At 41.4% G+C, this 25,259-nt stretch overlaps 2 protein-coding genes across 6 annotated transcripts in view; one reads left to right on the forward strand and one right to left on the reverse strand.

The window, feature by feature from the left end:
- The window catches only part of LOC137863516 (uncharacterized), a 169,015-nt gene that overhangs the window by 55,465 nt on the left and 88,291 nt on the right, over positions 1-25,259 (forward strand). The window contains exon 1 of one of the 5 annotated variants that reach the window (XR_011100951.1): positions 7,436-13,227. The exons of the other annotated variants lie outside the window; for them this stretch is intronic. The gene's annotated coding sequence lies outside the window, so the exon portion shown is untranslated. Of the gene's footprint in view, positions 1-7,435; positions 13,228-25,259 lie in introns of those variants that run through there. 5 annotated transcript variants of the gene reach the window in all.
- Positions 1,520-18,657, reverse strand: LOC137863495 (cell surface glycoprotein CD200 receptor 1-A-like). The gene is made up of 6 exons (XM_068696659.1): positions 18,281-18,657; positions 7,136-7,441; positions 6,119-6,367; positions 5,224-5,323; positions 4,219-4,270; positions 1,520-2,817 (listed from the first exon to the last, which is right to left on the reverse strand). The coding sequence occupies exons 1-6, from the start codon at positions 18,366-18,368 to the stop codon at positions 2,716-2,718; spliced, it is 897 nt and encodes a 298-aa protein (XP_068552760.1). The 5' UTR covers positions 18,369-18,657; the 3' UTR covers positions 1,520-2,715.

A 25,259-nucleotide genomic window follows, 5' to 3' on the forward strand; every position in this document is an offset into this window, starting at 1 on the left:
ACACACTGAACCAGGAAGTCTACAGAGGTCATCAGGATTTGTAGTGCATCCATTCTTTAGTACTACCAGTGCCATCTTAAAGAACAGGCCCTTGGTCTGATGGACTTCATGAGGAGCTCTGCTGCACTTCAGTGAGCAGCACAGGATCTGCTGACTTGCTGTGCATGCAAGCTCAGTGCTCAGAGTTCTGTACATTCATAAGAACCATGATTATTAGCTGCTTGATTAGAGCAGGAATGGCAATTGTAAACTGTCAAGAGACTGGAGTGGACATGTGAAGATAAAATACAGCAGTGAAGGTGAGAGATTAAATTGAACAAAAGTAAATGTTGCAGCTAGAGATTAAATAAAATATATTGATCAAATGTGCCCAAACAAAAATATTTGTTCATTGGAGCAGCTGAAAAGCTGCTGACTTTCTTCCTATTACTCTGCAACATGTTGAGGAGTTTAGAGGGCAGGCTTTCCTGACCACTAACAGACAGCCAACACAGCATTTTCACATGGAGCATGACCGCAGAACAGTAGCAGCACATTGAAAAGAGAAGTAGCACATACCTTGATAGAGAAAGAGGAATGCAGAAAGGGAGCTTCTGCTCTAAACCTCCTATGCTGCTAGGAAGGAAGAGCATTTGTGTACGTGTGTGAACTTCAGACACTTACCTTGCCTTTACCATAGTCACAAACTATGGGCAAAAGCCTATTTTCTGCCAACTTACTGCAGAGGATCTGGCTTCATCCTACACTTTGCTAATCACCTAGCTACAGAAACTGTGGCCTTCCTGCCTACATGAAATTGCAGAATTAGGTGCTGTGCTGGCTGACTGGGCCTTCTAGCCACTTGGTAGCATTGGGCTTCAGGTTAGGAGACATGCATGCCACCAGCAACAGCCTACACGACTCATTCCTCAAAGTGCGCGGTAGTAGGCCTGACTGTGGAACAAAGAAGAGGACAACAACAACAACAACAACAAAATCAGTTAGCAACTTAGTGAAATCTATGTCTGAATCAAACACGTTTAGTCCAGTGTAATGGACCTGTAAAGGAACTCAAAACCCTGCAGCTAGGCAGCAGGTTAGCAAGTACTGTACTCCTATAAATTTAATATATTCCATATGTACCTATGTAGCTGATTCATATGCAGTGCCCTAAATATGTTTTTGAGCTTTGATCCCTTCCATTTCAAAATGACGTGCAGAAATGGAGAAAAGCAATACTTGCATGCAGAGAACTCCTGGACAAAATTGTCTGTTTCATATCTGGTAGAGTGAGAATCAATAACCATTTATATCAGTTTACATGAGCAATGCATTCAAGGAACATCAATCAAATAAAAAATCTGTTTTGCCAGCACTAGGTCATAGCTCTCAGGAGGCTATCTCAAAAGAGAGCTCTAGCAATGGGTGTCAAAGAGATTTCTATGGTCTAAAGGAAAAATCCAGTTCTTCTGATCCTACCATCAGGGCAGGTACTCATTCGATATTTTAAAATACTGAAATAAGAGGCAGTAAACAGAAGTTTACAGATGGATCTCTTTATTATTACTGTAAAGCCAGTTCATAATTTAGGTAGTAAGGCATCAATTCAAAACGTTTGAGAAACACTAGTATATAGAGAACAATTTATTTGACTTATTCCCAAAGAATATTTTGGGAAGGTGAGAAGTCACTTTAACATGAGACACATTAAGATATACAAGCTAATTTACATACAACAAAGTGAGCTTGAAAGTACATTTAAAAATATCAATAAAAGATCTAGACATATTCATGAAAATATCTTCAGTTGTGCTAGTAAAAATAAATATGACAACAGGTAGCAGGAATGTTATCCTTTTTGTACATTATTGCACAGTTGTAGGTGATACATTTGAACTTGTTTCGTTGTGAAATGTTTGCTGTTAGTTTCTGTTAAAAATAGCTTACCAGATTTGAGTAACATGATTTTTTACCATATCTTAATGCCAATACTCTTAAGAAAGAGAGGAATACTCTGCCTTCAGAGAATCTTAGGGAAAAGTAATCATAACAATAATTTGACTTACCTAATGAACATGTTTAATGGAAATACTGAATAGAAACCTAACAAGTGAATTCAACATGCTAGTGAAGTCTCTTTTTTAGTGGATGAACTTATAAATTCATCACTCATTTCAATTTTATGAACTGGGAGATGAAAGGTCTTCCCTACAGATACTTTTTACCAGTTAAAACTTTTCTGTGATTATCCATACTCAAAGCCCTTATATGAGTCATTTGTAAATTAGAACAAAGTGTCTGTTGCCTGGAGAGCGTTTCATTTTAGCTTAAACACTCTTCCCATCTCCCAAGTCTGTGCAAGATAGTGTCAAATGTGTCAAAGTAATGCCTACAAGTGACTGACAAAACTAGTATCTCCGATTGAAGAATAGCAAAGGGAAGACTGATTACAACATTTTATTTTTTTTCCGGGAAAATCTATAGCTTGATGTCAGTCAAACTTCCCCAAGGAAAAACAGGAAACCTGTTTGCTTTCCCAAGGAAAAAGGCAAAATGGGAAGAAAGAACTGTGCAGACTCATCAGTAAGCATAGGTCTTTGAAGAGACCTAGTGAGCTATGTTGCCCCTGAATCTGAAGAAATCCTCTCAGAAGTTTCTTTCTATGACCAGTCTTTTGTAAAGTGTCTCTCCCCTTTTCCAGTGTTGTTGAATCACTCATTTTGCTGTTGACAGTCCTTATGGAAGATTCTGCCCCCCTGTCAGATCTGACACAGAGTTGTAAATTGTGTTTTCCTTCTGCACGTAAGTAGTATAAGGTTCCACCTCTGTTGTGTCATCCTAGCAAAACAAAACCAAAAAGTGTGAATACAGGAAGTAGGTTAATTTGGCAAGATTTTTCAAGCCTTTCATCTGGACTGAAGAATGTAACTGGGAAATAATGCACCAGTTTTTATTCTTCTTGGACCCACAAAAACAAAAAACAAAACAATGCACACACAACCAACCAACCAAACCAAACCAAAACAAAACGAAATAAAACAAAACAAAACATCATCTGTTGCTTTTTCTACCAAAGAAGCTGTATTGCTATTTCTTTCAGAGACTTGATGGATAACACTAAAGTATTGATTTGTGCGCTCTTTTCCTCTTCCATCTCTTTCCCTTCTCGCTCACTCATTTTCACCTAGAAAATTTAGTATTAGGATCTCTTTCTCTAGAGAGCAGATCACATACTAGGGTCTTGACCAGGACTGATTCCTCCATCGGTCTACAATTTCAGTCTAAAGATATTCTAATGAAAGTTTTGTGATGTGCCAGCAAGAACACTGGCACTTAACCAGTTAGTTTACATTAACGCAACTGTCAGCAATAATTCAGAGGTAGGGAAGCAGAAGAGGAAGAAGAAAAATAACTAGAAGTGACTAAGTCATTTCAGAAATAGAAACTGAAGCTCCTTTTTAAGTTGGTGACAGAATTTGAGCCTATTATGTGCTGCAGGTACACGGATATGCACAATGTAGATGTTTCACAACATAAATGTCTCAGCTTCCCTACATGGAAATGCTGTTATTTGTATTTGGTAGAAGAGAACAGAGATACAGAGCTGATGAGTGAATTTCTCAGCTACCTGGGAAGCGTGTAACACCATAGGGAATTCAGGAATATCTCCCATGTTGGACATAAGAGCTCCTTCCATTGTTTTATGAAATGCTTTGGCTTGAGTACAGTTGGCTCTTTTTGCATTTTGACCACACAAAATAAAGACTGGCCTTCAGAATTTGCACATTATCATTCTGAACATTGGGAGAGATTTTTTTTTTTCTCTTTCTAGATTTGTTAATTTTGTTGTTTAATGCTTTTGTTTCCTAATAGTTTTCTTAATATTCCCCAACCCATAGGATTGTCTCTCTTACTGAGCACTGTTTGTACAGCAGTTGTGGACAGTGTATCTAATATGAGCAGAGGGATGTGGTGGGACTTGCTCCTTACAAAGATAAAGGATGGCAGTTACTGAAATCTTTGCTGTTGGAACATGCCTCTAATGTTTGCTCCAAGTCAAGATTATGGTAACGATAGTCTCTGTTTTGTACTGAGATAAAGCTAAGGACAAACATATAAGACAGAGTAGCACCTGATGAAAGTAAAGAGTAAAAATCTAATGGTTTCTCTTATTGATCATGTTTTCTTGATCCAAGATCCCTGATTTAGTGATGGTCTAATCTGCATCCTTCTCCTTACCTCTAAGGAATGTGTAAGAGAAGTATCGGGAGGTTTGGTTTTGTGACAGAGTCTGTAAAAAAGAAAATAAGCATTAAAGCAAATTTCTTCCTCAATACTAGAATTTGCTGAGGGGTCTTTTGAGCTTCTTTAATCACAAGTCTATGAAATATTTTTCTTTCTTATTATCAAGAGCAAAGCCTAAAAATCTTCTCATGTCTTTCTGTCCTTGACTTTTGATCCGGAAGCACCCTGGCTTTCTTTACGGGTGTCTTCTGATGTTTTGGGGAGCTTAAGTGCAGAGTGGAAGCAGGTTAAAATCAAAATCCTCTGGAAGGTTGTCCAACTCCCCCTTGCTGAAATTGTATCTAACTAATTGTTCATCTTTGAGGGAGAAGGTTGGGAAGAACAACAGTTTTGGAATAGGGGAGGGACAAACCACATCTGAGGTGTTCAGTACAGATCCTAATTCAGCCTTTCTCTACACAAATGTGTTTTTTTTTCTTTTCTTGGAACTGCTTTCTTTTCCACAGCAAAACCAAAAGGGGCTAGAGTCCAGTTTCACCCAGGGAGCTTCTTCATAAATAGAGACAAAATCTGCTGTCTATTCCAGTGACATGGCAGGATAGCACTGGCCAATGCTCTGACACTTGAAGGACCTTCTTAGGCAGAGAACCGTTCCCCTGGTCTGACCAAGAGAGACACTGACGGGCTCTCACAGTACCTGAAGAACAGATTTGCTCTGCTGCTTTCCTGTCAGAATGAAGAGCTCCCATTCAGTGTAGCAGGCAATGCACTGAGGATTCCCTGCCAATTTCTGACCATCTATATTTTACTCGGGGCATTATTCAGTAAAGATGTGTGCAACGCACAGTGTCTGCAGTATAAAGTACAAATATTTGATGTAGTCAATTCAGTTACTCATAGCAGCACAGACTGACAGAATCATGATTTCAAGACACAAATAGTACTTAAAGATTTCTGCTGGCACAAGACAAGTTTACCTTAGCACTCTGTTGTACGTACCTGCAACCGTGGAGCTTAAAATAGTAAATGACAGCCATGAAGGTGATAATGATCAGGAAACCAAGAGCGATGGTTATATACAGGATAAGGTCACTCTGTGCTAAAGACAAAGCACAGTCTTAATTATGTCTTCTCACTGCTACCTTCCTTTAATATTTCAATATAAGTTTAAAGTTGCTTTAGTATATACATTTTCAACATGCTTGTAAGATAAATATAAATCTTTTCGGCAGAAGAGAAAGTCAATAATGAAACCAGTCTGAGAAATGCAAATATAGTCTGTGTCAGAGAAAAAAACAGATCAAATCCCACAGTGGATACCCATGACATTTATTCACTAAGTCATAGCTGAGCCCCTCGCAAGGACACAGCTTATCCTAGTATTACAATTCATGTGTAGTTCTTCAAGAAGAAAAATCCAAACCAAAAAGAAGAAACCAAATGCCATACAGTGTCAGACATTCCCTACTGAGAATTAAGTGGTTTATTTCTGCTAGCCACACAAGAGATTGTTCTCTTTCTCTTACCACAATCTAAGCAGGAGATCTTACTGTTGCATCTCAACAAATTTTGTTGATGTTCTGCTTCCATGTGGTTAACAATAAGATCAGGACTGCTTTGAGGCTGCTTACTGCAACTTTCCCACTACCAAAAGAATACTACCACAGTAATGTACTTCCCTTTTAGGGAAGAAACCATTTGGAAATAGTGTCTGTAACATGAACAAACTGGTGATGTTTCTTGGCACGTGTGGTAGGGCACGATACTACTGTCTATATAGGATTTCACTGAAGGTTTCTATAATTTTCATGGATTATTCTTCCTAGAAAGAGCAAGAGTGTGAACAGAGGGCTAGGCAGGATTTTGAATGCTGAACACACAAGGGGGAGCTTACGTGAGGAACAGTCTGTGGACATGGTCTCATTCAGAGTTGCGTGGTACACCTTGCAGGTTACAGTCTTCCTGTTGGTGCTGTGTGCTGTGAACCTGCTGAGCACGGTCACTGTCCCGTTGTCGTGGCTGTCTATTTCAGTCGTGGAGCTGTTCTCTGGGACCCACAAGATCTCAGCAGCCGGTATCCCCGCCGCTGCCTCGCACACAGGGATGCTGTGGTTGTCACAGTACAGGGACAGCCTTGGGGGCACTGCAAAGCATCAGGAAGGGGAGATATGTGGGTTGCTGCAGTTGGCAGAGGCTGTTCTTATTCTTTACCCAAAAGGAACGTCATGAGAAGAGGAGAGTCAGGCTGGAGGTGCCATCCCGTCACAGCAATGTGTGCCAAAGTGACAAGGACAGATTTCTTTTTTTTTTTTTTTTCCTCATTTTGGACACCTCTCCCACATTGAAGAGAGTTATCACAGCCATGTACTATTAGAGGAGGCATGGAGGGCCTCAGGACGTGGAGGTGGGAACTTGCCCAGAATACAGGGCTGAATCAGACTTCTGTCCCGATGAGCCTTCCTGCATGTGGCTTAAAATGGATTTGAATGCCAGGCTAGCAGGAATTGGGGCTGTTCCTCCTGCCTGGGTAACAACATCCCGTGTTTGATCGAATAGCTCAGTACTCGGAGGTGTTGCCCTGCTGTGTTTTTGTCATATTAAAGTAACGTGTTAGTGAGTGACTACAGGAAAACAAGATGCACATGCAGACTTCGTCTGTAGTGTACTGGGGATTGCTTCACACCCATCACTTGTAACTCTGCGGGGGAGAAAGGGGCAGCAGAAGGGAGTTCTGGCAAATGAGGAGAGGGAAGAAACAGAGCTACTAAATGACTGCGTGACCATTTGTGCCACTGAGAAAGCTGCTCTTCTCAGTGCACGCTTCTTCCTGTGCGGGAGGAGAGGAGCTTTGTCTGTCTGGGGCTGGAGGTGGTCCTTTGGAGAAGAGAGAAATGAGGAAGGAGTCCCTTACCTAGCACAGTCAGCTGGTACATCTGGTTGAAATTCCCTTCCTGATTTACCAGTTCACAGCTGTAATTTCCTTCATCAGCCATTCCCACTTGCTGTATCTCAAGGGCATAAAACCGTTCTGGTTTGAATTCCCTTTTCACGTTGTCACTGCAGTTTGTTCTGCCCACCCTGTTCTGATCAGCCCTGAATACCAAGGTGCAAGGGCCTCCTATCTTGGGGCTTATTTTCCACGTCACCATAGTTGCTCCTGTTCTGTGAGGGCAGGCCATCACAGCGCTGTGACCCACTTGTGCTGCCATTCTGTTTCCTGGAGGAGACAAAGAAGGAGAAGGATGTGTGAAAAGGTGCCCAAGGATGTCACTCACAGCCTTGGAGTTCTGGCCTGTGCTTTGGAGGGAAATGTCAGCTCTCTTACACTCCAGAGGGAGACCCTGTCTTTGCTCATCCCATGTTGTCCTTCATCTGGTATTACAGCTGTTTATTGTGGAGCTGGTAGGGTATTACAGACTACCCTCTTAAAACTATCAATGTTTCCCTCTGGGTCTTAGTGGATAAAACAGATACTGGAGGATGATATCCTGGTCTTGCACACTGGGTTTAGCAAGTCAGCATCCAAATCCTCTGTGTTTGGAACCCACGTGAACGAACCATTCCAGCCCAACCACTTTTCCTACTGTTTAACTAAGTTCTCGGGAAATGTTTTCTAATGTGCAAAATTAACACAGTTCACTGCATTTTAGCTACTTACAGATTCCCTTAAAGGTTTTTGCTTTTTCATTTCGAGGATTAAGTATCGTTTGGGTGAAGACCTTTCCAAATCTAGACCTAGCTCCTGCAGTCTGGTAGGAAATGTAGCTGCAATATTGCCCCATCGTACAGTACACAGTATAGTGCTGTAAAATCTTAGTTACTCCAGCTGTACAACATGTAAATCAGAGGGTAATTCTGATAATTTGTTGGTTTTGTTCGTTTGTTTGTTTTCTGCTAGGAGAGGACAAATATGTGGGGATAGTATATCACTGAAACCATTCACTTCCCATTTCTATTAAAGAAAGGGAATAATACTTAACTTTCTGCTGCTCATTACTGCCAGCATTCATTGGTTAGTGTTTGCAAGCATTGCTGAAGATGAAAAGTGCTATTTATTTACATTATTTTCTGATACACAAATTATCCACCAGCCTCACAAATGCTTGTTTTCTTAACTCAGTTGTCAACATTATTCTGTGATACATGGTTGCACTGTATTTAAATGACTTTTTTTTTTTTTTCTATACGACATTGCAAGGAAATGTGAGATGCATGTTTTAAACTCTGATGATTTTACCAGGAGAGGAACTGAAAGAAGCCTTTTGTCTCATGATGAGTTCTGGATGGGAGTTCTATGAACGTCTCCAAAAACTGGCAAACAAATTGTTTCCTCTGCCAGTTTAGCACTGCCGAGTGCCTCAGAGCTCCGAGTCATACCATCAGGATGGCTGACCTCATCTAAAAATAACTAAGCAAACCTAAGCCTTCAGACAGACTCTGTGTTGGGGCTGGTGATTGTTTTTTTTTTTAAACTAATGTTTGCCAATAGTGACCACAAGTGACAATCTTGTTCCTGTTTAATGGTGTAAGCTTTTATTTACATCTTAGAGCATTATCATTTTAAATGTCTTTCAACTCATTTGAACTCATTAAAGAGGTTAAGATCAAAGGCAGTCTGGGCTGCAGTGACAGCACCCTTGTTGAGTTTGTGATCTTGAGGAATATGAGCCTGGCAAAGAGAAAAGAGAGGACCCTGAATTTTTGAAGAGTGAATATCCATCTGTTTAAAGACCTAGCGGATGAGACTCCATGAGATACTGTCCTTAGGGTCAGAGGAGCTGATCAGAGCTGGCAACTGTTTAAAGATGCTTCTCTTAGGGTACAACAGGTCTCCATCCTCATGTATAAGAAATCAAGCAGGGAAGGCAGGAAACCAGCATGGCTGAGCAAGGACCTGCTGGTCAAACTGAGCTGTAAGAAGGAAATACACAGGCAGTGGAAGCAGGGACGTGTGGGCTGCAAAGAGCACAGGGATGCTGCCTGGATGTGCAGGGATGGGATCAGAAAAGCCAAGGCACAGATGGAACTGAGCTTGGCAAGGGGTGCAAAGAACAACAAGAAGGGATTGTACAGATCCATTGGTCAGGAAAGAAAGGCCAAGGAGAGAGTTCCCCCTCTGATAAACAAGAAAGGAGAACTGGTAACGAAAGACATAGAAAATGCTGAGGTACCCAACAACTTCCTTGCCTCGATCTTCATTGCCAGTCAGGCTGCCCACATCTCTCATTTCCCCGAACCTCTAGATCATGTAACAGGTCCTGCTGGAAGCAGTATCACGGCACATGCAGGACAAGGAGGTGATCTGAGAAAGCCAGCACAGCTTCACCAAGGGCAAATTGTGCCTGACCAATCCAGTGTCCTTCTATGATGGAGTGTCTGCATCAGTCGACAAGGGAAGACCGAGCAATGTCATCTACCTGGAATTCTGTAAGGCCTTTGACACGGTCCCACATGCCGTCCTCATCTTTAAATTGGAGAGACGTGGATCTGAAGGGTGGACGATCCTGTGGATAAGGAGTTGGCCAGATGGCTGCAGCCAGAGTATTGTGGTCAATGGCTCTATATCCAGGTGGAGGCCAGTGACAAGTGGTGTCCCTCAGGGGTCTGTCTTGGGACTGGTACTGTTTAATATCTTTATCAGTGACGTAGGCAGTGGGATCGAATGCACCCTCAGCAAGTTTGCAGACAACTCTGAGCTGAGCGGTGCAGTTGATACAACAGAATGAAGGGATGCCACCCAAAGGGACCTGGACAAGCTAGATAAATGGACTCCAGTGACCCTAATGAAGTTCAAAATGTGCAAGTGCAAGGTGCTGCAATGGGGTTGGGGCAGTCCTAGACATGAGCGTAGACTGGGAGAAGAACTCACTGAGAGCAGCCCTGAGGTGAGGGACTTGGGCATTCTGGTGGATGAAAAGCTTGACACGAGCCAGCAATAGGTACAGTGCTCCCATTCCTACAGACACCCATTCCCATTATCACCTGATGCAGAAATAGTCCAGCATATTTGCAATCTCTCAAGAAAGCATATGCAAAAATGGAGCTCTGCTTTCTAAAACCGAGAGTGTAGTACCAAGTTCAGATAATTTAAGATTTTGAACTGGGTGACCTAAAATCTCGTACCTTACAAGCAAATTAAGACTGGGCATGGGTAAGACTTGATAAAAATCTACCGAACAGGAACTTATAAAGAACAGCCATTTTTGTAATAGTTTCTGATAAAAACAGGATTTGTCTTTCTTTCTATTTCAAGCTAAGTCAGTCTAATGAGATGTCAGGACTTGCTATTTTTTACCACAGAGTTAGTTTTATTTAAAGATAGACCAAAATGTTTGTGCTCAGGAATGAGTCCACAAATAGCTAGGGTATCAGCCAGCACAAAGGCAGTTCTTCAAATGGAAATTATCCTCACCCTATCCTATTCTTCCTAATCAGCCGTAGCTTTACTTTAGTTTGGAAATGTTGATAGGACCTCACAGAATCACCTCAGTTTAGCCAAGGACTGAAGTTGGACATGCCATACCTTTTCCTTCTAGTATGTATTCCAAAACCCTTCTAATCTCTAAACGTATGTTTGATTAGAGCATTAACCAATACACTAGGAAGTGATAGCTCTTTAAGTAACTCATAATTGCTGGCTATACTCATTCAAGGAAAAGGCCTGAAAAGAAATCTTTCCTGTTCTCCATGCCTTTACAAAATGCCTTCTTTCCCCTAGTTCTCTTCTCTAGTCCACCAGCTTTCAGTGGCTTCTCAGGCCAGATAGAGACTCCACATGACCCTTTCTTGTCCCCTTTTACCATCACATCTATGACTTCTTGTGGATCTGTTCCAACCAAACCTTTTGCAAGAATCTGTTCCCCAGTCTGCTTTCTTTGCCTTTCTGCTGCCTGCCGCAGCCTGCACTCGTAGGTAGAGCTCAGCAGCTCTGTGGGAGGACACCATCTCCCCTTTCCTCCAGGAATTTAACTAAGCATAAAGGGCTTGTGTCTGCTGTGCAGGCAAACCAAGCAAACAAAACTATTCCACTCCTAAAGAGGAAATGTTCAATGCTGCAAGTGTGAAAAGTCAGACCAGTCACTGCACCAGTGTTTTCTAGAACGGTGCTTTCATTCTGTAAAATGGCTGAAGGTCAATTGCTAAAGTTTCCTCTGTGATGGCTGATTACTTCAAGACCCGTAGAATCAGGGCGTGTATGCCACACACGTCAGCATTTATCTATTTGAATGATGGCTTGGAAACAACCCAGTACATTGCACAGCTTCTTTTCTAAAGGTGAAATCCCATGTTAGAGCTGAGCTGAGCTGAGCTGAGCTGAACTAACAGCACGCTGCAAATTAAAAAGGGGATAACCAACGCAGCAAAGGCCTCACTCTCTGTGGGTCTGCAAAGAATAAAAAAATTGAAGAGGTGTGACCTATCAAGCTCATCTCAGTGCAGTGATAAGCGAATGCTGATAATCAAAGGTCAGCCCTGCTAAATATTGAGTTCTACCCAGGAGAGATGATATGAAGAATCCTATATCTACACATTTGTTGTAAATAACTTCTCATTTTCAGTCTTAATCTTCACAAATGAGCGAACAATGGAAAATGGCAATCATTTATTCTGTTTGTCAGAAAGTGCAGAGCCCAGGAGAACAAGCTGTCAGTCATGCCGATGTAGAAGATAGACAAGTCAGGTTCAGGGAGCTCTGTACAGCTCTGAGCTGAACCAATCCATTTGGGTTATTGACATAAATTCAGTCAGTGTAAGCTGATTTATCTTTGGGGACTCCTGTGACAGGTTATGGGTAGGTAGGGTTGGAGGCCTTTGGATCGAAGTCTAATTTGACTCCAATCTCTAAAGTTAACCTAATTAAAATACAAGTAACGTTATGTCATCCTTCAGTGTCTTCCCTTGACTGCTGAAGAAAATTTTAAGAGATGTTTGAGGGGGTTCTCGAGCTCTCTTCTAGTGCATTGAGTGCACTTCCCAATGCACTGACAGATTCCAGCTTCATCTTTGAAAGTGGGCGTATCCTCACTCAGGAAAAAACGCACTCAGCCCAGGAGCTCGTATTTATGTTTCAGAAATGTTCTGGTTACTGTTGTCACGCTAAGATTACTGTAATTGAAAAAAGATTTGGGGAAAAATTGCCCTGTTTATCTAACATGGTTTCTGTAGTGTGTTTGACAGCTCTCGTGGATAGCTAGTTACACCAGTTCCTTTACGGTGTCACTTAGTCATCTCTCCTGTTTCTCAGAGTTTTTCACACAGTAATAGGAGAAAGACATATTTCAAAACAGGAAAATTTGATTGTGAAACCACTAAATTTTTCAGGGGAATCACTGAAAAATCAGACAGCTACACAGCTTGAAAGTGCTTTTGATTCCTTTCAAGTAGGGAAGATTTCCAGCCTCTGTTATTCTTTATAGCAGGTTTTAACCCACAGTAAAACCTTTTCTTCCCCCCAGAATGACTCAAGTTCCATGACAACCTCTTTAGAAATTCAGCTGTTAAAGAGTTTTTTCACACTGTAAAGAGACTTCTTTACTTTCTCAGACGTAATTCTCTCGTGTCTTTATTTCTTACAGTAACAATCTACAGTAGCATTTTGGTGCATCCCCCCTCCCCGCCCCCGCAGTTTAAACTTAGAGGTATAATGAACTGAAACAGTGATTACACCACAAGTAAATGACTAACTGTATCTTGGAATTAACATATTATATGAGTCAGAGCAAGTTATGATCGAAAAGGCAGTACCGGATGCTTGGAAGAGGCCAGCTACAGTAGGCTGAGCTCTGCATTCTCCTTCTACCACCAGAGTGCCTGTGACCACTTAGCAAGGCTTGTCTGGAATGAGGAGAGAGAGAAACAAACAGAAGGGCTTTGTACTAGGGTAGAAATTGCTAAAGTACTGTCAGAGTTTTTTATGTGGCAGGTTTGTGACTCTGAAAATGTAGCCGCAACAGCGCAGGATGGAGTACAGGCTGAAAATCTGCCCCGCGCACTGGATGAGTAGTAAGTAGTTTGAGTGCTGTGAGTTTCGTGACAGAAATACATGAACCAGCTGCCCTGAGTTGATGTGACTCAGACTCTTGAAGCTGCAATCACAGCTTTTTCAGTGACAACGCATCTTTAAAAGGGCAGCATTGGACACAATAAAAGACTTACAGCTTTATTGTTAGTTTCCCTTTAATACTCTTTTATCCGTATTTGTCATTATTCCTTGAAAATGTATTCTATTCCCATTTCATTTTCTTTAGGCCTTTTCCCCATCTTCAGAAATTCCATTCTTCCTCACACCCAAATTCTTCTTTTATTCTCCTTGTAAGCCGTTTCTGTTCTGCCACCATTAGTGTCCTTTGCAGTGTCAGTCTCTTTTCTGCTGTCTCATCCAAACTCAAATGGCAAATTTAAAACACAGCCAGAAAATGACACTTTTTCACTGTAAACTCTAGTTTTTCAATATGAATTGTCTGCAGCATGGCAGGAATTCTTCTAGATTTCAAACTTTAATATCAGGAAGTGGCTTCATATGTTGCAGAGAGCTGAGCACACTGGCAGAACTTCATAAAGAACTCAAGGTTTCAGTCTTCATGTTCAAGACGGAATATACCTTTGCAGTTGCCAAATACTAGTTGTTAATGTTTCTATGATCTTCTCATGCTCTATAGCTTTCTTCAGTGTCCTTTCAAGCAGTAACTCAAAACAGTTGTTTTTGTAGGCAAAGGAATGATATTAAATCTCACCTAGTTGGAGATGAAGTTTGATACAGTGTCCTCTCAAAAATTGTAAATTAAGCCAAAGAAAGGAGGGGTAACTGGAGGGAAGTATGATGGGTAAAAACTGTATCAAGGAGAGAAAGCAAAAGGCAGAGTTGAAAGGAAGTGTCAGGTTGAAGGTAGCTTGCTGATGATGTTTCTCAGCAGGCAAATTTTATACAAATTCTGTTTAGCATTCTTAATAACGGTGTTGGCATTTGTATCAGGAGTGTGTGAGGAAATTTGTTGAAGGCAGAAAGCATATGGTAGTATTAATATAAAGAAGGGAGATGTCACAGAAGAAGAAATCATTAAAATCCGTCAGCTCAAAATGTAATAACAATGAAAATAGTTATTACAATAAATTGAGAAGCATTTCATGATAGAATGCCTGCATAAATGATTTGATTCAGTGATTTAGAGGTCTTTTCTTGAGGCTGTATTTGAGCAAAAGGGCTATGTCTCAATAAAAAACATGGCTTTGTAGAAAAAAGGATAGGTATGCTGCTCTATTGGCCGCGTTAATGTTTGAGTGATGTGTTGGAATCATCTAGTTTGCAGAATTAACACCTTTGCTCAAACCCTCCACCGAAAATAAATCATCACTGAACTCAAAAAGCTGTTGTATTTTATATGACCCTGGCTGTTAACTTTGAACTTGCTAGAGCAACCTCTGCGTGCAGGGTGAGTAGATCTTTATCCTTGCATAATGTGAGCTGGAATAGATGATAGGAGAAGGGGCTTACGCTGTATGCCAAAGGGCTTTGGGTAGTATTTCTTCCAGAGTAGCACTGTGACGCCCTGTGTAACAAACTGCAAAGACTCTCTGGACTTCCCACTACAGATAGAAATACGGAGTGTTTCATACTCTGTTCTGCGTGCTGAATTTGACTTTCTACTCTCTTCCTCATGAGAAGACAAAAAAAAAAAAAAAAATTGTTTATTTACGCTTAAGTGGCATTTTCCTGTTATTCCAAACAAAAATAGAGCATTGACTGCAAAAGGTGGGTTGTATGCCCTCTTCTTCATACTTTCCAGAGAGCAGATAAGGGACTGCTGTGAAAACACACTAATGACTTCACTTTTCTATAGTTAGAATCGCAGTCACACCTTGCTTAGTGTTCGGCTTTAGCATTGTAATTTTTTTTCTAGCCTTTTCTTACTCGATACAAAGATAAGGCAGCATAAGAAGATTCCCTACGCTTTATTCTTCTGAAAGATTGTACCTCTGTGTACAAAATATATCAGCTGCGAGTATTAAGTAGAATGTACATCTGTAAGTGCATTACCAATTAAAGAAAAGCTGCTTTATAGTCATAGAGTATGCGGTGTACTTGCAAAACCGAACTCCTCCGTTTCTGGGGTTTTGAAACTAGACACCTTTAGACACCGTGCTTGGACCATATCAAAGTAAAATGTTATGTCACATGAGCATGCTTTGAAGATTGTATTAGGGCAATTTAGATGACTTCTGAGAATTTTTTTTGTTTAATTTAATAGTATGGAGTTCTGTTTTAAGTGTTTGTGTAAGAAAAAAAGGCTGTTGTGATGTAAAATGTGTTTTTAGTGTAAAAGAAGACAAAATAATTCTAGCACATAGAACCAAAGGAGCAGCAGAGCAATAGTGAAATCGAGACAAACGTATATTTATCAGAATTGGTTTTTAGCCTATGATTTTTGTATCAGGAGCAAGATTGCAGAGTAAACTAGAATAGGAGGCAACAGAGACAAGAGCACTGAAACACCCAAAGACAGTGGAAATGAGAAGGCAGTAAAACACGCTGGTCTACTAACACTAGTGAAGGAGAATTTAAAAGTTTTTGTTTGTTTGTTTGTTTGTTTGTTTTTAAGGGAAGAAGCTAAGTGAAAGCAGTTGCATTCAAGAAAGTTAGGTATCTGGGTGAACTTGTACTATAGACAGGTTGCTCTGAAGTTTTAATTCGCTGTTATGCACCTCGTACACTCTAATTTCAGCACTGAGGCAATGCCATTGTTTTCAGGTTTTTACTCTTGGTAAAATTGAGCTAACATAGAGAATCACATCTCCTTATTGACATCAGACTTCTTTGTGCTTCCACTGAAGCACACTGTCACATCTGTTGTCACAGGCTAGTACTACAGATCCAGGACTTACACAGCTGAACATGGCAAATGTTACTCCGATAAAAAGAGTTTAATTGTATGAACCTCCTACGGAAAAATTTGCCCTTCCTTATCCCCTTTCTTTTGGAGTACACACACAACCACGAGGTGTCTTATTTGTTTAGTTAAACAAATAAAAAATTTGTTTAGTTAAACAAATCCTCCTATGAGGATTCTTATAGAAGGGTTGGTAGTACAGATCGTGCACCAGCAGCTTCCATAGCATACTGTCCAGCCATGCTTGGGGACAGATCTAGACACAACAATCATGAAGTTGCTGCCCCTTCCTCAGCTGTAAAAACTGACCAAGGCACGTGAGGCAACATATTAAAAATATGTTAAGGAAAACATTAACACAGGTAAAGCCTGGTTATGCACAAGAGTTTTTGCATCACCTTATTTCATTCAGGGTAGCTTGCTCTGGTCTTCAGAAGGGGAGCATAGTTCGTTCGAGCTTCATACAACGTTAAACTTCTCTGGATAGAGAACACACACTAGATCATCTTAACACATCTGGCCTGTGATCTCTAAGGGAAAAACCTCGTCACTACACCTTGCTGAGAATCGTCACAATAATATTGAAGGAAACATGTATAAAAACAGCCTTAGCGAAGAACTTCCCATCAAAAGTGTGTTGTTTGTTTTGGAGGGGGGAGGTTCAAACATGAAGTTAGATTTTAACACATCTTTTTTGTGTTCCCCTTTGAAGGGGAATATCATTGATTCAAGACACCAAGAGGTTGAAATCCAATTGTCTTCTGAATGAAAAAGAGAACTTTTTTTGGCATTAGATTTTTTTTTAATGTATATTTCCAGCAAAGTCCCATTTTAAAAAGAAATTTTGCTCGTAGGATTCTCCTTTGTCTCCCCCATTTTCTTAAACAGTTTATGACATGTCCATACTCCTTTACTTTTTGAGCAGCTGTACTCAAAAGCATAGACTGTCTCTGATGCTACCATAACCTGTGTGTATTACTGTGAGACAGTTCCTTGGTATTCTTCTGAGATAATTTCTTTACTGGAAGAATGGGGACATGGGAAGGGAATGTTTTTTGTTTGTTTGTTTGTTTTTAACCTCTAGTGTACCTGTTGTGAGTCTACTAATGCAGAGTTTAATAAAAGTGTGTGAAGATTTCATTTTTTTTTCAATGTGTGGCACTGAGGTTATCATTTTGATCTCGTTTGATCTGCCAAACACACTACAGGCAGGTGTTCCCTCACTGACGACAATAACTGTATCCATTTTACTTAAAAATATCTGTATATTTTAATATCTTTAAGGATAGTATCTTCTTTTCTGTCCAAGTGGAATGAAATATTTCATGTCCATGCAGCTTAATCCTACTTGTCCATAATAGTAATGGACATAAGCACGTTACATGTTATTCAGAGATGTCCCTAGCTGGCAGTTTAGGTTTCTGGAACTGCTGCTCAAATCCCTAATTACATGAGCAAGTCCCTGGACCGCCGCATGGCATCTGAAAGAGCACAAGCTCTAGAAATGCAAACGAAATAAACCTAGGAGACGTTAGCTGTCATAGCTAGAATATATTAAAACTAAGCCAACTACACTAATAGACAGAGTCAGAAAGGGTTAGGAATGTCACTACCTTTGACACCAAAGCCCTGACTGTGCCTGATAGCAATCATTCCTGTTAGCCTCAGAATGAAATTGCAGAAACTGCTCCTGGCTGTCAGCACACCAGTGATCTTCCACTGCTCCTAAGAAAGACACGAGATCCCTGCCCTGTTTCGTAGTGTCTACCAACTCTCCTCAGCAGAAACCTCATGGCCAAAAGCTTCACATTCACAAACACTTTCCTGGACGTATTTTTAATAGATCAAATGGATCAGTTTCTCAGAGGATGTGGATTTAGTGGTCTTAGTAAATAGGCTGTCTGTGACTAGCGGTGCGTTATAGCCACAAGTCACTAAATAATTGCCTGTATAGAAGTCACAGGGATAATGACTGGCAGCCTTGTGACCACTGAGAAAAGAAAAGCAGGAGCAGATATTTGGGAAGCATGTTTTGATTGTGCTCCGTAATTTTTAACAACTAAAGAAAGTCATAACATGACACATAGCCCTTACGGGGAGAAAAGATCTGTGCACGTTTCCATTTCTTCCACCCTGACAGCTGAGCAGTCCCAGAGAACAGTTAGACTCACCCGTTATTCTTGTGAGCTTGGTGATGGTGAGCAGCACGAAAATACACGCAGCCTTTCCAGCAATCTTCATGTCAGCTCCTTTTTTCATGGCTCAGGCGGCTCCGTCACTCCATCCGTCCCACCGCCAACCTAGCTGTGGTCATGGGGCATATTTCTTGCCTGCCAGCGCATCCTCAGCAGCCCAGGCGAGTGTTTTCTCTTCCCCCAACCTTCCCCACTCCTCTCCTGACTGCCTGGCTCCTCAAAGCTGGAGAGGTTCCTCCTTCTGCCTTTGAGAGCAGGAGGCTTCCTGTGCTGAGAGCCTGGGCGAACGCTGAGGAAACAGACTGAACAGCTCTGCCTTCCGTTCATTGGCTCTCCTCAGGAGGCTGATGAGTGAAGATAAACCCTGCAGCACAGCTCAAATGGGGTAGCAGTGGAGGAGATCATTTAAGCCTGACTTTAATATCAAACAGAAAATCTTCATTTTGTGGCGCTAGAGAGAAACTTTTTCTTCATTCTTGCCACTGCTGCTATTCTGCGTCTTCAGCACTTCTTTGTCACTACTTCAAAGAAAAATCCTTCGTCCTGTCTTAATGATTTCTCCCTTCAGAAGCTTTGTTTCCACCTTGACCAACAAAGCTTTCCAGACCCCCAGGCCCTTGGAGGAGAGACTGAGTGAGAGAAAAGAAATACTCTTTTACATACTTTTCAGCAGAAATCATAGGAAATCAAGCTGGCCCACATCTTTCAATTAATTTTTTTTTCTTCAGGATACTGCGGTTTTTGGGTTTTGTTGTTAGTTTTTTGTTGTTAGTTTTTTGTTGTTGTTGTTGTTAGCACCGTACCTGTCTCTCCACTTCCTCACTTTAATCTTCAGATTCAGAGCTTTCTTTTCCTTTCTTAAGCCACAGCTCTTCCCTGGCACAATTCTGTGGGCCAGCAGTAGAGAAGGTTTCAGCTGTTGAAAATCTACAAATCAGAATGATTACCACCAAGGACAGAGACAAAAACAGTAAAGACAGAAAAGACAGATCAACAAAAATCAACAAGAAATTGAGGTGTTGAGGAGCTTGGACAGCCCAGCACATTTGGACATCAGCAGGCTGCTGTGATGACAGTAGTCTGATGGTCTGGTAATTTTGTTGGGTCAGACTAGTGTTCAAAAACAGTCTGCATTAATGTTCACCGGAGCAAAGGACTGTGAATTAAGGTCTTAAGTAAATAAGTAAAAAGACTGATAAGGAACATGTAAAGAAAATCAGGCAAGGCAGAAAGATATTAAATCTTCTTGGTCCTAGAGTCTTACTATTGACTGCAGTTTTGTGTGGTGAGGAGTACTGTACTTTTGTCCCACTTAATTTTGAAGCTCAGTTTAATGTTTTGATGTTTCTCAGCAGTTTTCTGAGGTTTTCAATGTGCTATCCACAGTAACACTCTGGTTTATATTTTGAGTAATTACCGTTGATCTAGGAATTAGTGATGCATGTGAATAGATAACATAGGTATATTTTAGACAAGGACATGGGGAGGAAGAAATGTTTGTGTAAAGGAAAGAATTAGGCAACGTGTAAGCAGTATGAGGCCTTGGATGTGTAAGAAATGGTGCTCAAAGTTGATGCAAAGGCCAAATGAAACTAAGCTGGTGTAAATGTGCAGACTGGATGTAAATTGGCAGACTGGATGATTGCTGAATGAAATGAGAGACTTGAAAAACGAACAATGCAACGGGGTAGAAGAGATTTAAGAAGAGAGTTAGCTATGTTAATAATAAAAATGCTACTTTAAGTCGTCAGAATTATGGGTGTCTGACATTCCTACAGGGATTCCTTCAGAACCAGAAACCGGACAGCCGGATTCTTTTGCTAGGCAAATGTCATTGAAGACATTATTAAGAAGCCTTGTGAGCAACTTTTGACTTGAAGCTTGGGTGTCCAGAAAAAAGCTGGAGGCTCATGTAAGAAGGTAGGACAGAAACCTGAGGATGCCTGAGAATGGGAAGTACTACCACCGTGCCTCTTTTTACCTTTTTGAAAGTACTACTACAGACACTGGAATTTAGGAAGCGAGACACGCAGTCTGTGGCAGGACATTACTGAAAACATACATTTACCACAAGAAGTGGCGAATCTTTATTTCTTCTTCCTGTCCTCTCAGTTACACAGTGGGAACCGGGATCCCATAACAGAGGAACTGACCCTGAGAAAGGCCAGACTGTGACAGAGGAGAAATAATGCGTGGAGACAGGAGAAAGGTGTAGGGGTTTGCTGGCTGCATCAGTCAGAAATGTGGTGTGCATTTGATGGAAACGAGGAGAAAGAGAGGGATAAACTGATTGTGAGAGCTGAGTCTGAAGCCTGAGACATAGTTGAAAAAGAAGAAGTTGCCAACAAGGTGCAATTAAAGGCACTTCCAGTGAGTGCACATTTCTGCACAGCAGTAGAGAAAACCCAAAGCCATTGCAGTCTTTCTGGAGTCTGAACTTTCCCTGTCTTTTGTGTACAGAGAGCACAGATCTGGGCTTTGCCTGTGGTTTTCAGTGTGGGTGATTGCAGACCCATTTTATGTTAATTATCATAATGTCATCAGATATTATTTGACAAAGGCACAGTCTGTGATCTGCTCTGTTTGAAGTGGTTTTACTCAGCCTTAAAGTCCTTGCTGACAGCAGATTCCATGCTAATAACTTGTTCAATAAGAAGTGCAGGAGTGCAGAGTTGGGTTTTAACTACCAAGGTGCAGACAGAAGATTTTTTTTTTCCAGGAACTTCATTTCCAATGATGACATAAATAGCAGTGTGCTGGAACCTCAGCTGGTATAAACTCATAACCTGGACTGAGTCTGTTGACTTCTCACAGAGCTGCCACGATTTTGTCCACAAGAGAATTCTCCCTGCTGTGTCACCTTCTGTGTCAGCTGAGGACCCTAAGTCTTGGGACCACACACATAGCACAACAGGCTGCACATATGTAAGAAAATCCAGTGATATCTGGAGCTGAGAATGGTTCTGGAAAAGTGTTGTGATTCTCTGTGCTACTGAGAGATGTGTTTTACTCGCAGAGTAAGTGCACACCCTAGTAATGAAATAAAATGATCTGGTCTGGGAATTTGGCAGGTAAGTGTACTTAAAGCTGGATTACATTATGTAACGGTCTTGCCCGATGTATAGGGCATTGAAAACACTTGAATTCTTCCAGAAATAGCATTGTGCGTCACACTTGTAAGTGAATTTCCTGCCTTGCGATGTTAGAGACGAGAACTTGTTATATTAACAATGAAGGAAAAAAAAAAATCATAAGTTTTATTTGCATCCTTTGTAACAAAATACACTAATTTTGCATATGGGGGTACGTGATAGAGAAAGCAAAAGTATTGGATAGCCTCACTTCTTGTGTGGGCAGATGCAAAACTTCTCCTACATCTACCTTGCAAACGCACTTTACTGTGACTGGCTGTTCCTCCTACTGTTTCACTTCAGAACTTTAATAGAGTTCATCCAGTCTACCTGGCATATGACTGACAGGCCTGCCCAAAATATGATTGAATGCTTGCAGTCGCAGGCTCTGTAATTTCAGCTCTTGCTTTCAGCATGCCATGAAGGACGGGGCGCAGTGGACATTTCCTAGCCCGTCACATGGCAAGTCCCTTAGCAGAATGGCACAATGTGGTAGGCTGGCTCTGGAGATACCATTTATAAACTTTGCAGCACTAAAGTGACACGATATGCTTATAAAGCCGCTTCCTGGTTGTTCTGTGGTTGAGTGTTGTTTATTCCTGGAAACACCCACACACCTGAAAGTCCTGATGAGAACACGGTTTCTTTCACCTACCTCCTGCTGGAGGGTAGGTAAGCCTGAGGTGAAGCCCACATTGCCAGCGTCCCTCTCCCTTCAGGGAAGCTTGCATTTAATAGCAAGACGGAAACAGGAGGACCTGACTTTGGGTTCAGAGCTGTTGCGCGCCATTTATACACGTGTAGGTAAACAAAATTATACCCATGTTTCAAAGTATTCCTGTGGGGGTGTTGTGTGGGAGGCTAAATGCACTAAACACTTCCCTGCGGCCTAGTCTGAAATTCTGCTCCCCGTGCCTCCTTGGATTCCTGCCTCAAGCCTTCTGCAGGCCATGCCCGTGCCGTGCAGTTGCTGAGAGTGCAAAGCTCCCCGAGCTGGCTTGGAGCTAGCTTCAGAAATGGCAGTGGGATGCTCAGAACAGCACAGCACCTAACCAGGGCACAGCAGCCTGTTTGTGCACCTAACTGCTGCCCTGTGGGGATGAATGTTTCCACCCAGTATGACGCGATGGCATGTCGGCTTATGGGAGCTAATTCTGGTGTCGCTAACGTATGCGTAAGGCACAGTTTCTGCTGGTATGAAATGGTGTGGCTCTTTTGAAATCAGCCTTAACATCACTAACACACGTGGTGTTGGCCTGCTCTGAGCTCCAGCGTCGGCCACAAAACTCAGGAGTTTCACCCTATGATACGCCGTGTTTATGGGCCAGCCTGCCTCCCAGCAAGGCTTCCCTTGAACCATGCTCCAGATTGTGCAAAAAAGACTGGGCTTACTTGGAGAAGTGCGCTGAGGGCGTATGATGAAAAGTGGGGAGGAAGTGACTCAGAGCACCGGATGAGCTGAGACAGATGTTTGGTGAGAGGGAAGGAGTGGGAACTTGCAGATGAGCCCTAGCTCCCCTCCGTGCTGGAGTTCCAAAGTGTTGGAGTCAGCCCTTCTTTGCTTCGGTCGGGAGGAAAAGACATTGCACTGAAATAAGTAACTAAGGCTCTGCTTTCTCAATAGGAAGACGTTTCACTTCTCTGATTCCTTAAAGTGCTGAAATCCTTGGTTTGATGGAAGGAACAGGATATGGAGACATTTCCACGGTGTTTTCGTATTTCCGCAATAGCTGGTAGGTACAGGGGTACATAGCCCATTTATGCAATGAAGGAAGTGACTTCGTTTTCTTAGCTTGAAGTTGGTATGAGAAGTGGTCAAGCATCCTGCCATTCTTACATAATAAAGGGAAACAGAAACCAATTTCTAGTCCTAATAATGACTATTAGCTAACCAAGCGTGGCTTCTAATCCTTCTGCCCTTCTAAAAACTGTGTGTGTTTTGTTTTTTTTCCAGTCTGCATTTCACTTCACCTTCAATTTCCATTTTTCCCTCTCTGATTACCTGTTTGAATCAGAGGGCTTCATCCTCAATGTCACTAAAATTGCAAGCCTCTGATGAACTTGTGGAGTTGCCTCTTGTCTGAAGAGGTTTTGGTACAGCAAGATGTTTTGCTTGTCTGCCACAACCTTTTGCCACAATAAGAGCCCCCGTTACAACTACGAGGTTTTTCAGGGGTGAGGCCTGTCTGAAGGGCAAGTTGGTCAAACCGCTACGATGTGGGTTTTTTTTCATTTAGTGCAGCTGCTGAGATTCACAGTCTGTCTGTGCCTTGGTTTTCACCTGTTAAATAAGGATGGCAACAGTCACCTGTTTCATAGGGAAGTGTGGTGGGTGCCATGATGACAATCTTACTCTCGGGCACATGAGGCTGCTTTCACCAGATAGACATCTTTTTAAGGAAATCCTGCGTGCAGGCAGGATATGAGTTTCTGTGTAATCCTATGGTGGACAGAGTGATGAAAAGTAAATGTTACGGTCATGTGGTTGCAGTGTGGGGAGTCTTTGATTAAAGGTGTGATCACGGGGAGAATGACGCCTGATGTTTTCTGTTCCTTAGGTGAAAAAAACGTAAGAGGCGATTTCTGGATTTCTCACAGGTAGTTTTCCTACTGCTCTTTAATTTGCAAACCACTTTATTAAAACCTGTTTTGGAATCTAGAAATCCACATACCCTAAGCGTGAACAATATTTAGGTTCTTAACTTCTTAACACAGAAAAACTGAGGGCAGGAATGTGCTATCTCCCTCCGGCTGCAGAAGGGCTAGTGTTGGAAGTTGTAGTAAGAAAAACATAGGTCAGAGATCAACAGATAGAAGAGAGAGCCAAATGCCACGGCCTAGTAGATTCCGGCATGTTCATTTGAAGCTGTAGTCTGTAAGAGAGATGAGATCAGTGGCCACATCGATAAAGTGGGGAAAGGTGACCAAAAGGTGCCGATTGTTTTTCAGTCTTGCACTTCCTCTAGATGCATCAAGAGAGCTTGCCAAAGGCAGCTCTACTGCCACAGAGAGTTAGCAAGGCTCAGGTTTGCCATTTGGAATGAAAGAGATGAAAGAGAGAGAAGGAGAGACGGCATCCCAATTCCAAAGCAGGGATAGTGAGGTGAGAGACAAGAGAGGAAGAGTGGAGCACACGGTGAGTCACGGTGCACAGAGCAGGGCACCCAGACAGAACTGTAGGTACTGTGACACTGCAGTAATGTCAGCAGCTAATAGCTGTAACCGGGACATAGTTGTACTGAGCGCCTGTTTGCCAACAGTATCAAGTGCAGCTTTCTGGAATTTGCTGGAGTGGTGGGACTAAAAATGGGAAAGAAAGCCCTTCTTTATAGGATCACCACCATCAAATTAACCAAGAGCATTCGTTGATATTTCTCATCCTGAAAAGGCCGAACTTTACAAGCTATACAGGAACAAATTTATCAGTTTTAGTGGAATTTTTGCCTAAGGTTTGAAGCAAACTCTGTGAACTAAACTGACAGATTATCTTGGCTTGTACACTTCCATATCCTCAAATAAGAAATACCTTTCTAGAAGCTCTAAACCTTTAGTTAGATAGCTATAACAGCTATATATATATATATATATATATATTATATATATATATATATATATATATATATATATATAAGGACATTTATATATATATATATATATTTTATATATATATATATATATTTTATATATATATAAAAGGACATTTATATATTTATATATATATTTATATATAAAGGACATTTATACATTTATTTTTATATATATATAAAAGGACATTTTGACTGCATGAAAAAGTTGCAACACCCACCAAGTTACAGCAAGTCAAA

The sequence above is a fragment of the Anas acuta genome, chromosome 1, assembly GCF_963932015.1.
Source record: "Anas acuta chromosome 1, bAnaAcu1.1, whole genome shotgun sequence".
In the NCBI taxonomy this organism is placed as follows: domain Eukaryota; kingdom Metazoa; phylum Chordata; class Aves; order Anseriformes; family Anatidae; genus Anas; species Anas acuta.

Coding starts and splice junctions, on each gene's coding strand:
- LOC137863495 (XM_068696659.1), bottom strand. CDS start 18,368: ATGAAAAAAGGAGCTGACATGAAGATTGCTGGAAAGGCTGCGTGTATT. Junction 7,442..18,280: donor CAAGCTCACAAGAATAACGG/GTGAGTCTAACT, acceptor TGTCTCCTCCAG/GAAACAGAATGGCAGCACAA. Junction 6,368..7,135: donor GTACCAGCTGACTGTGCTAG/GTAAGGGACTCC, acceptor GATGCTTTGCAG/TGCCCCCAAGGCTGTCCCTG.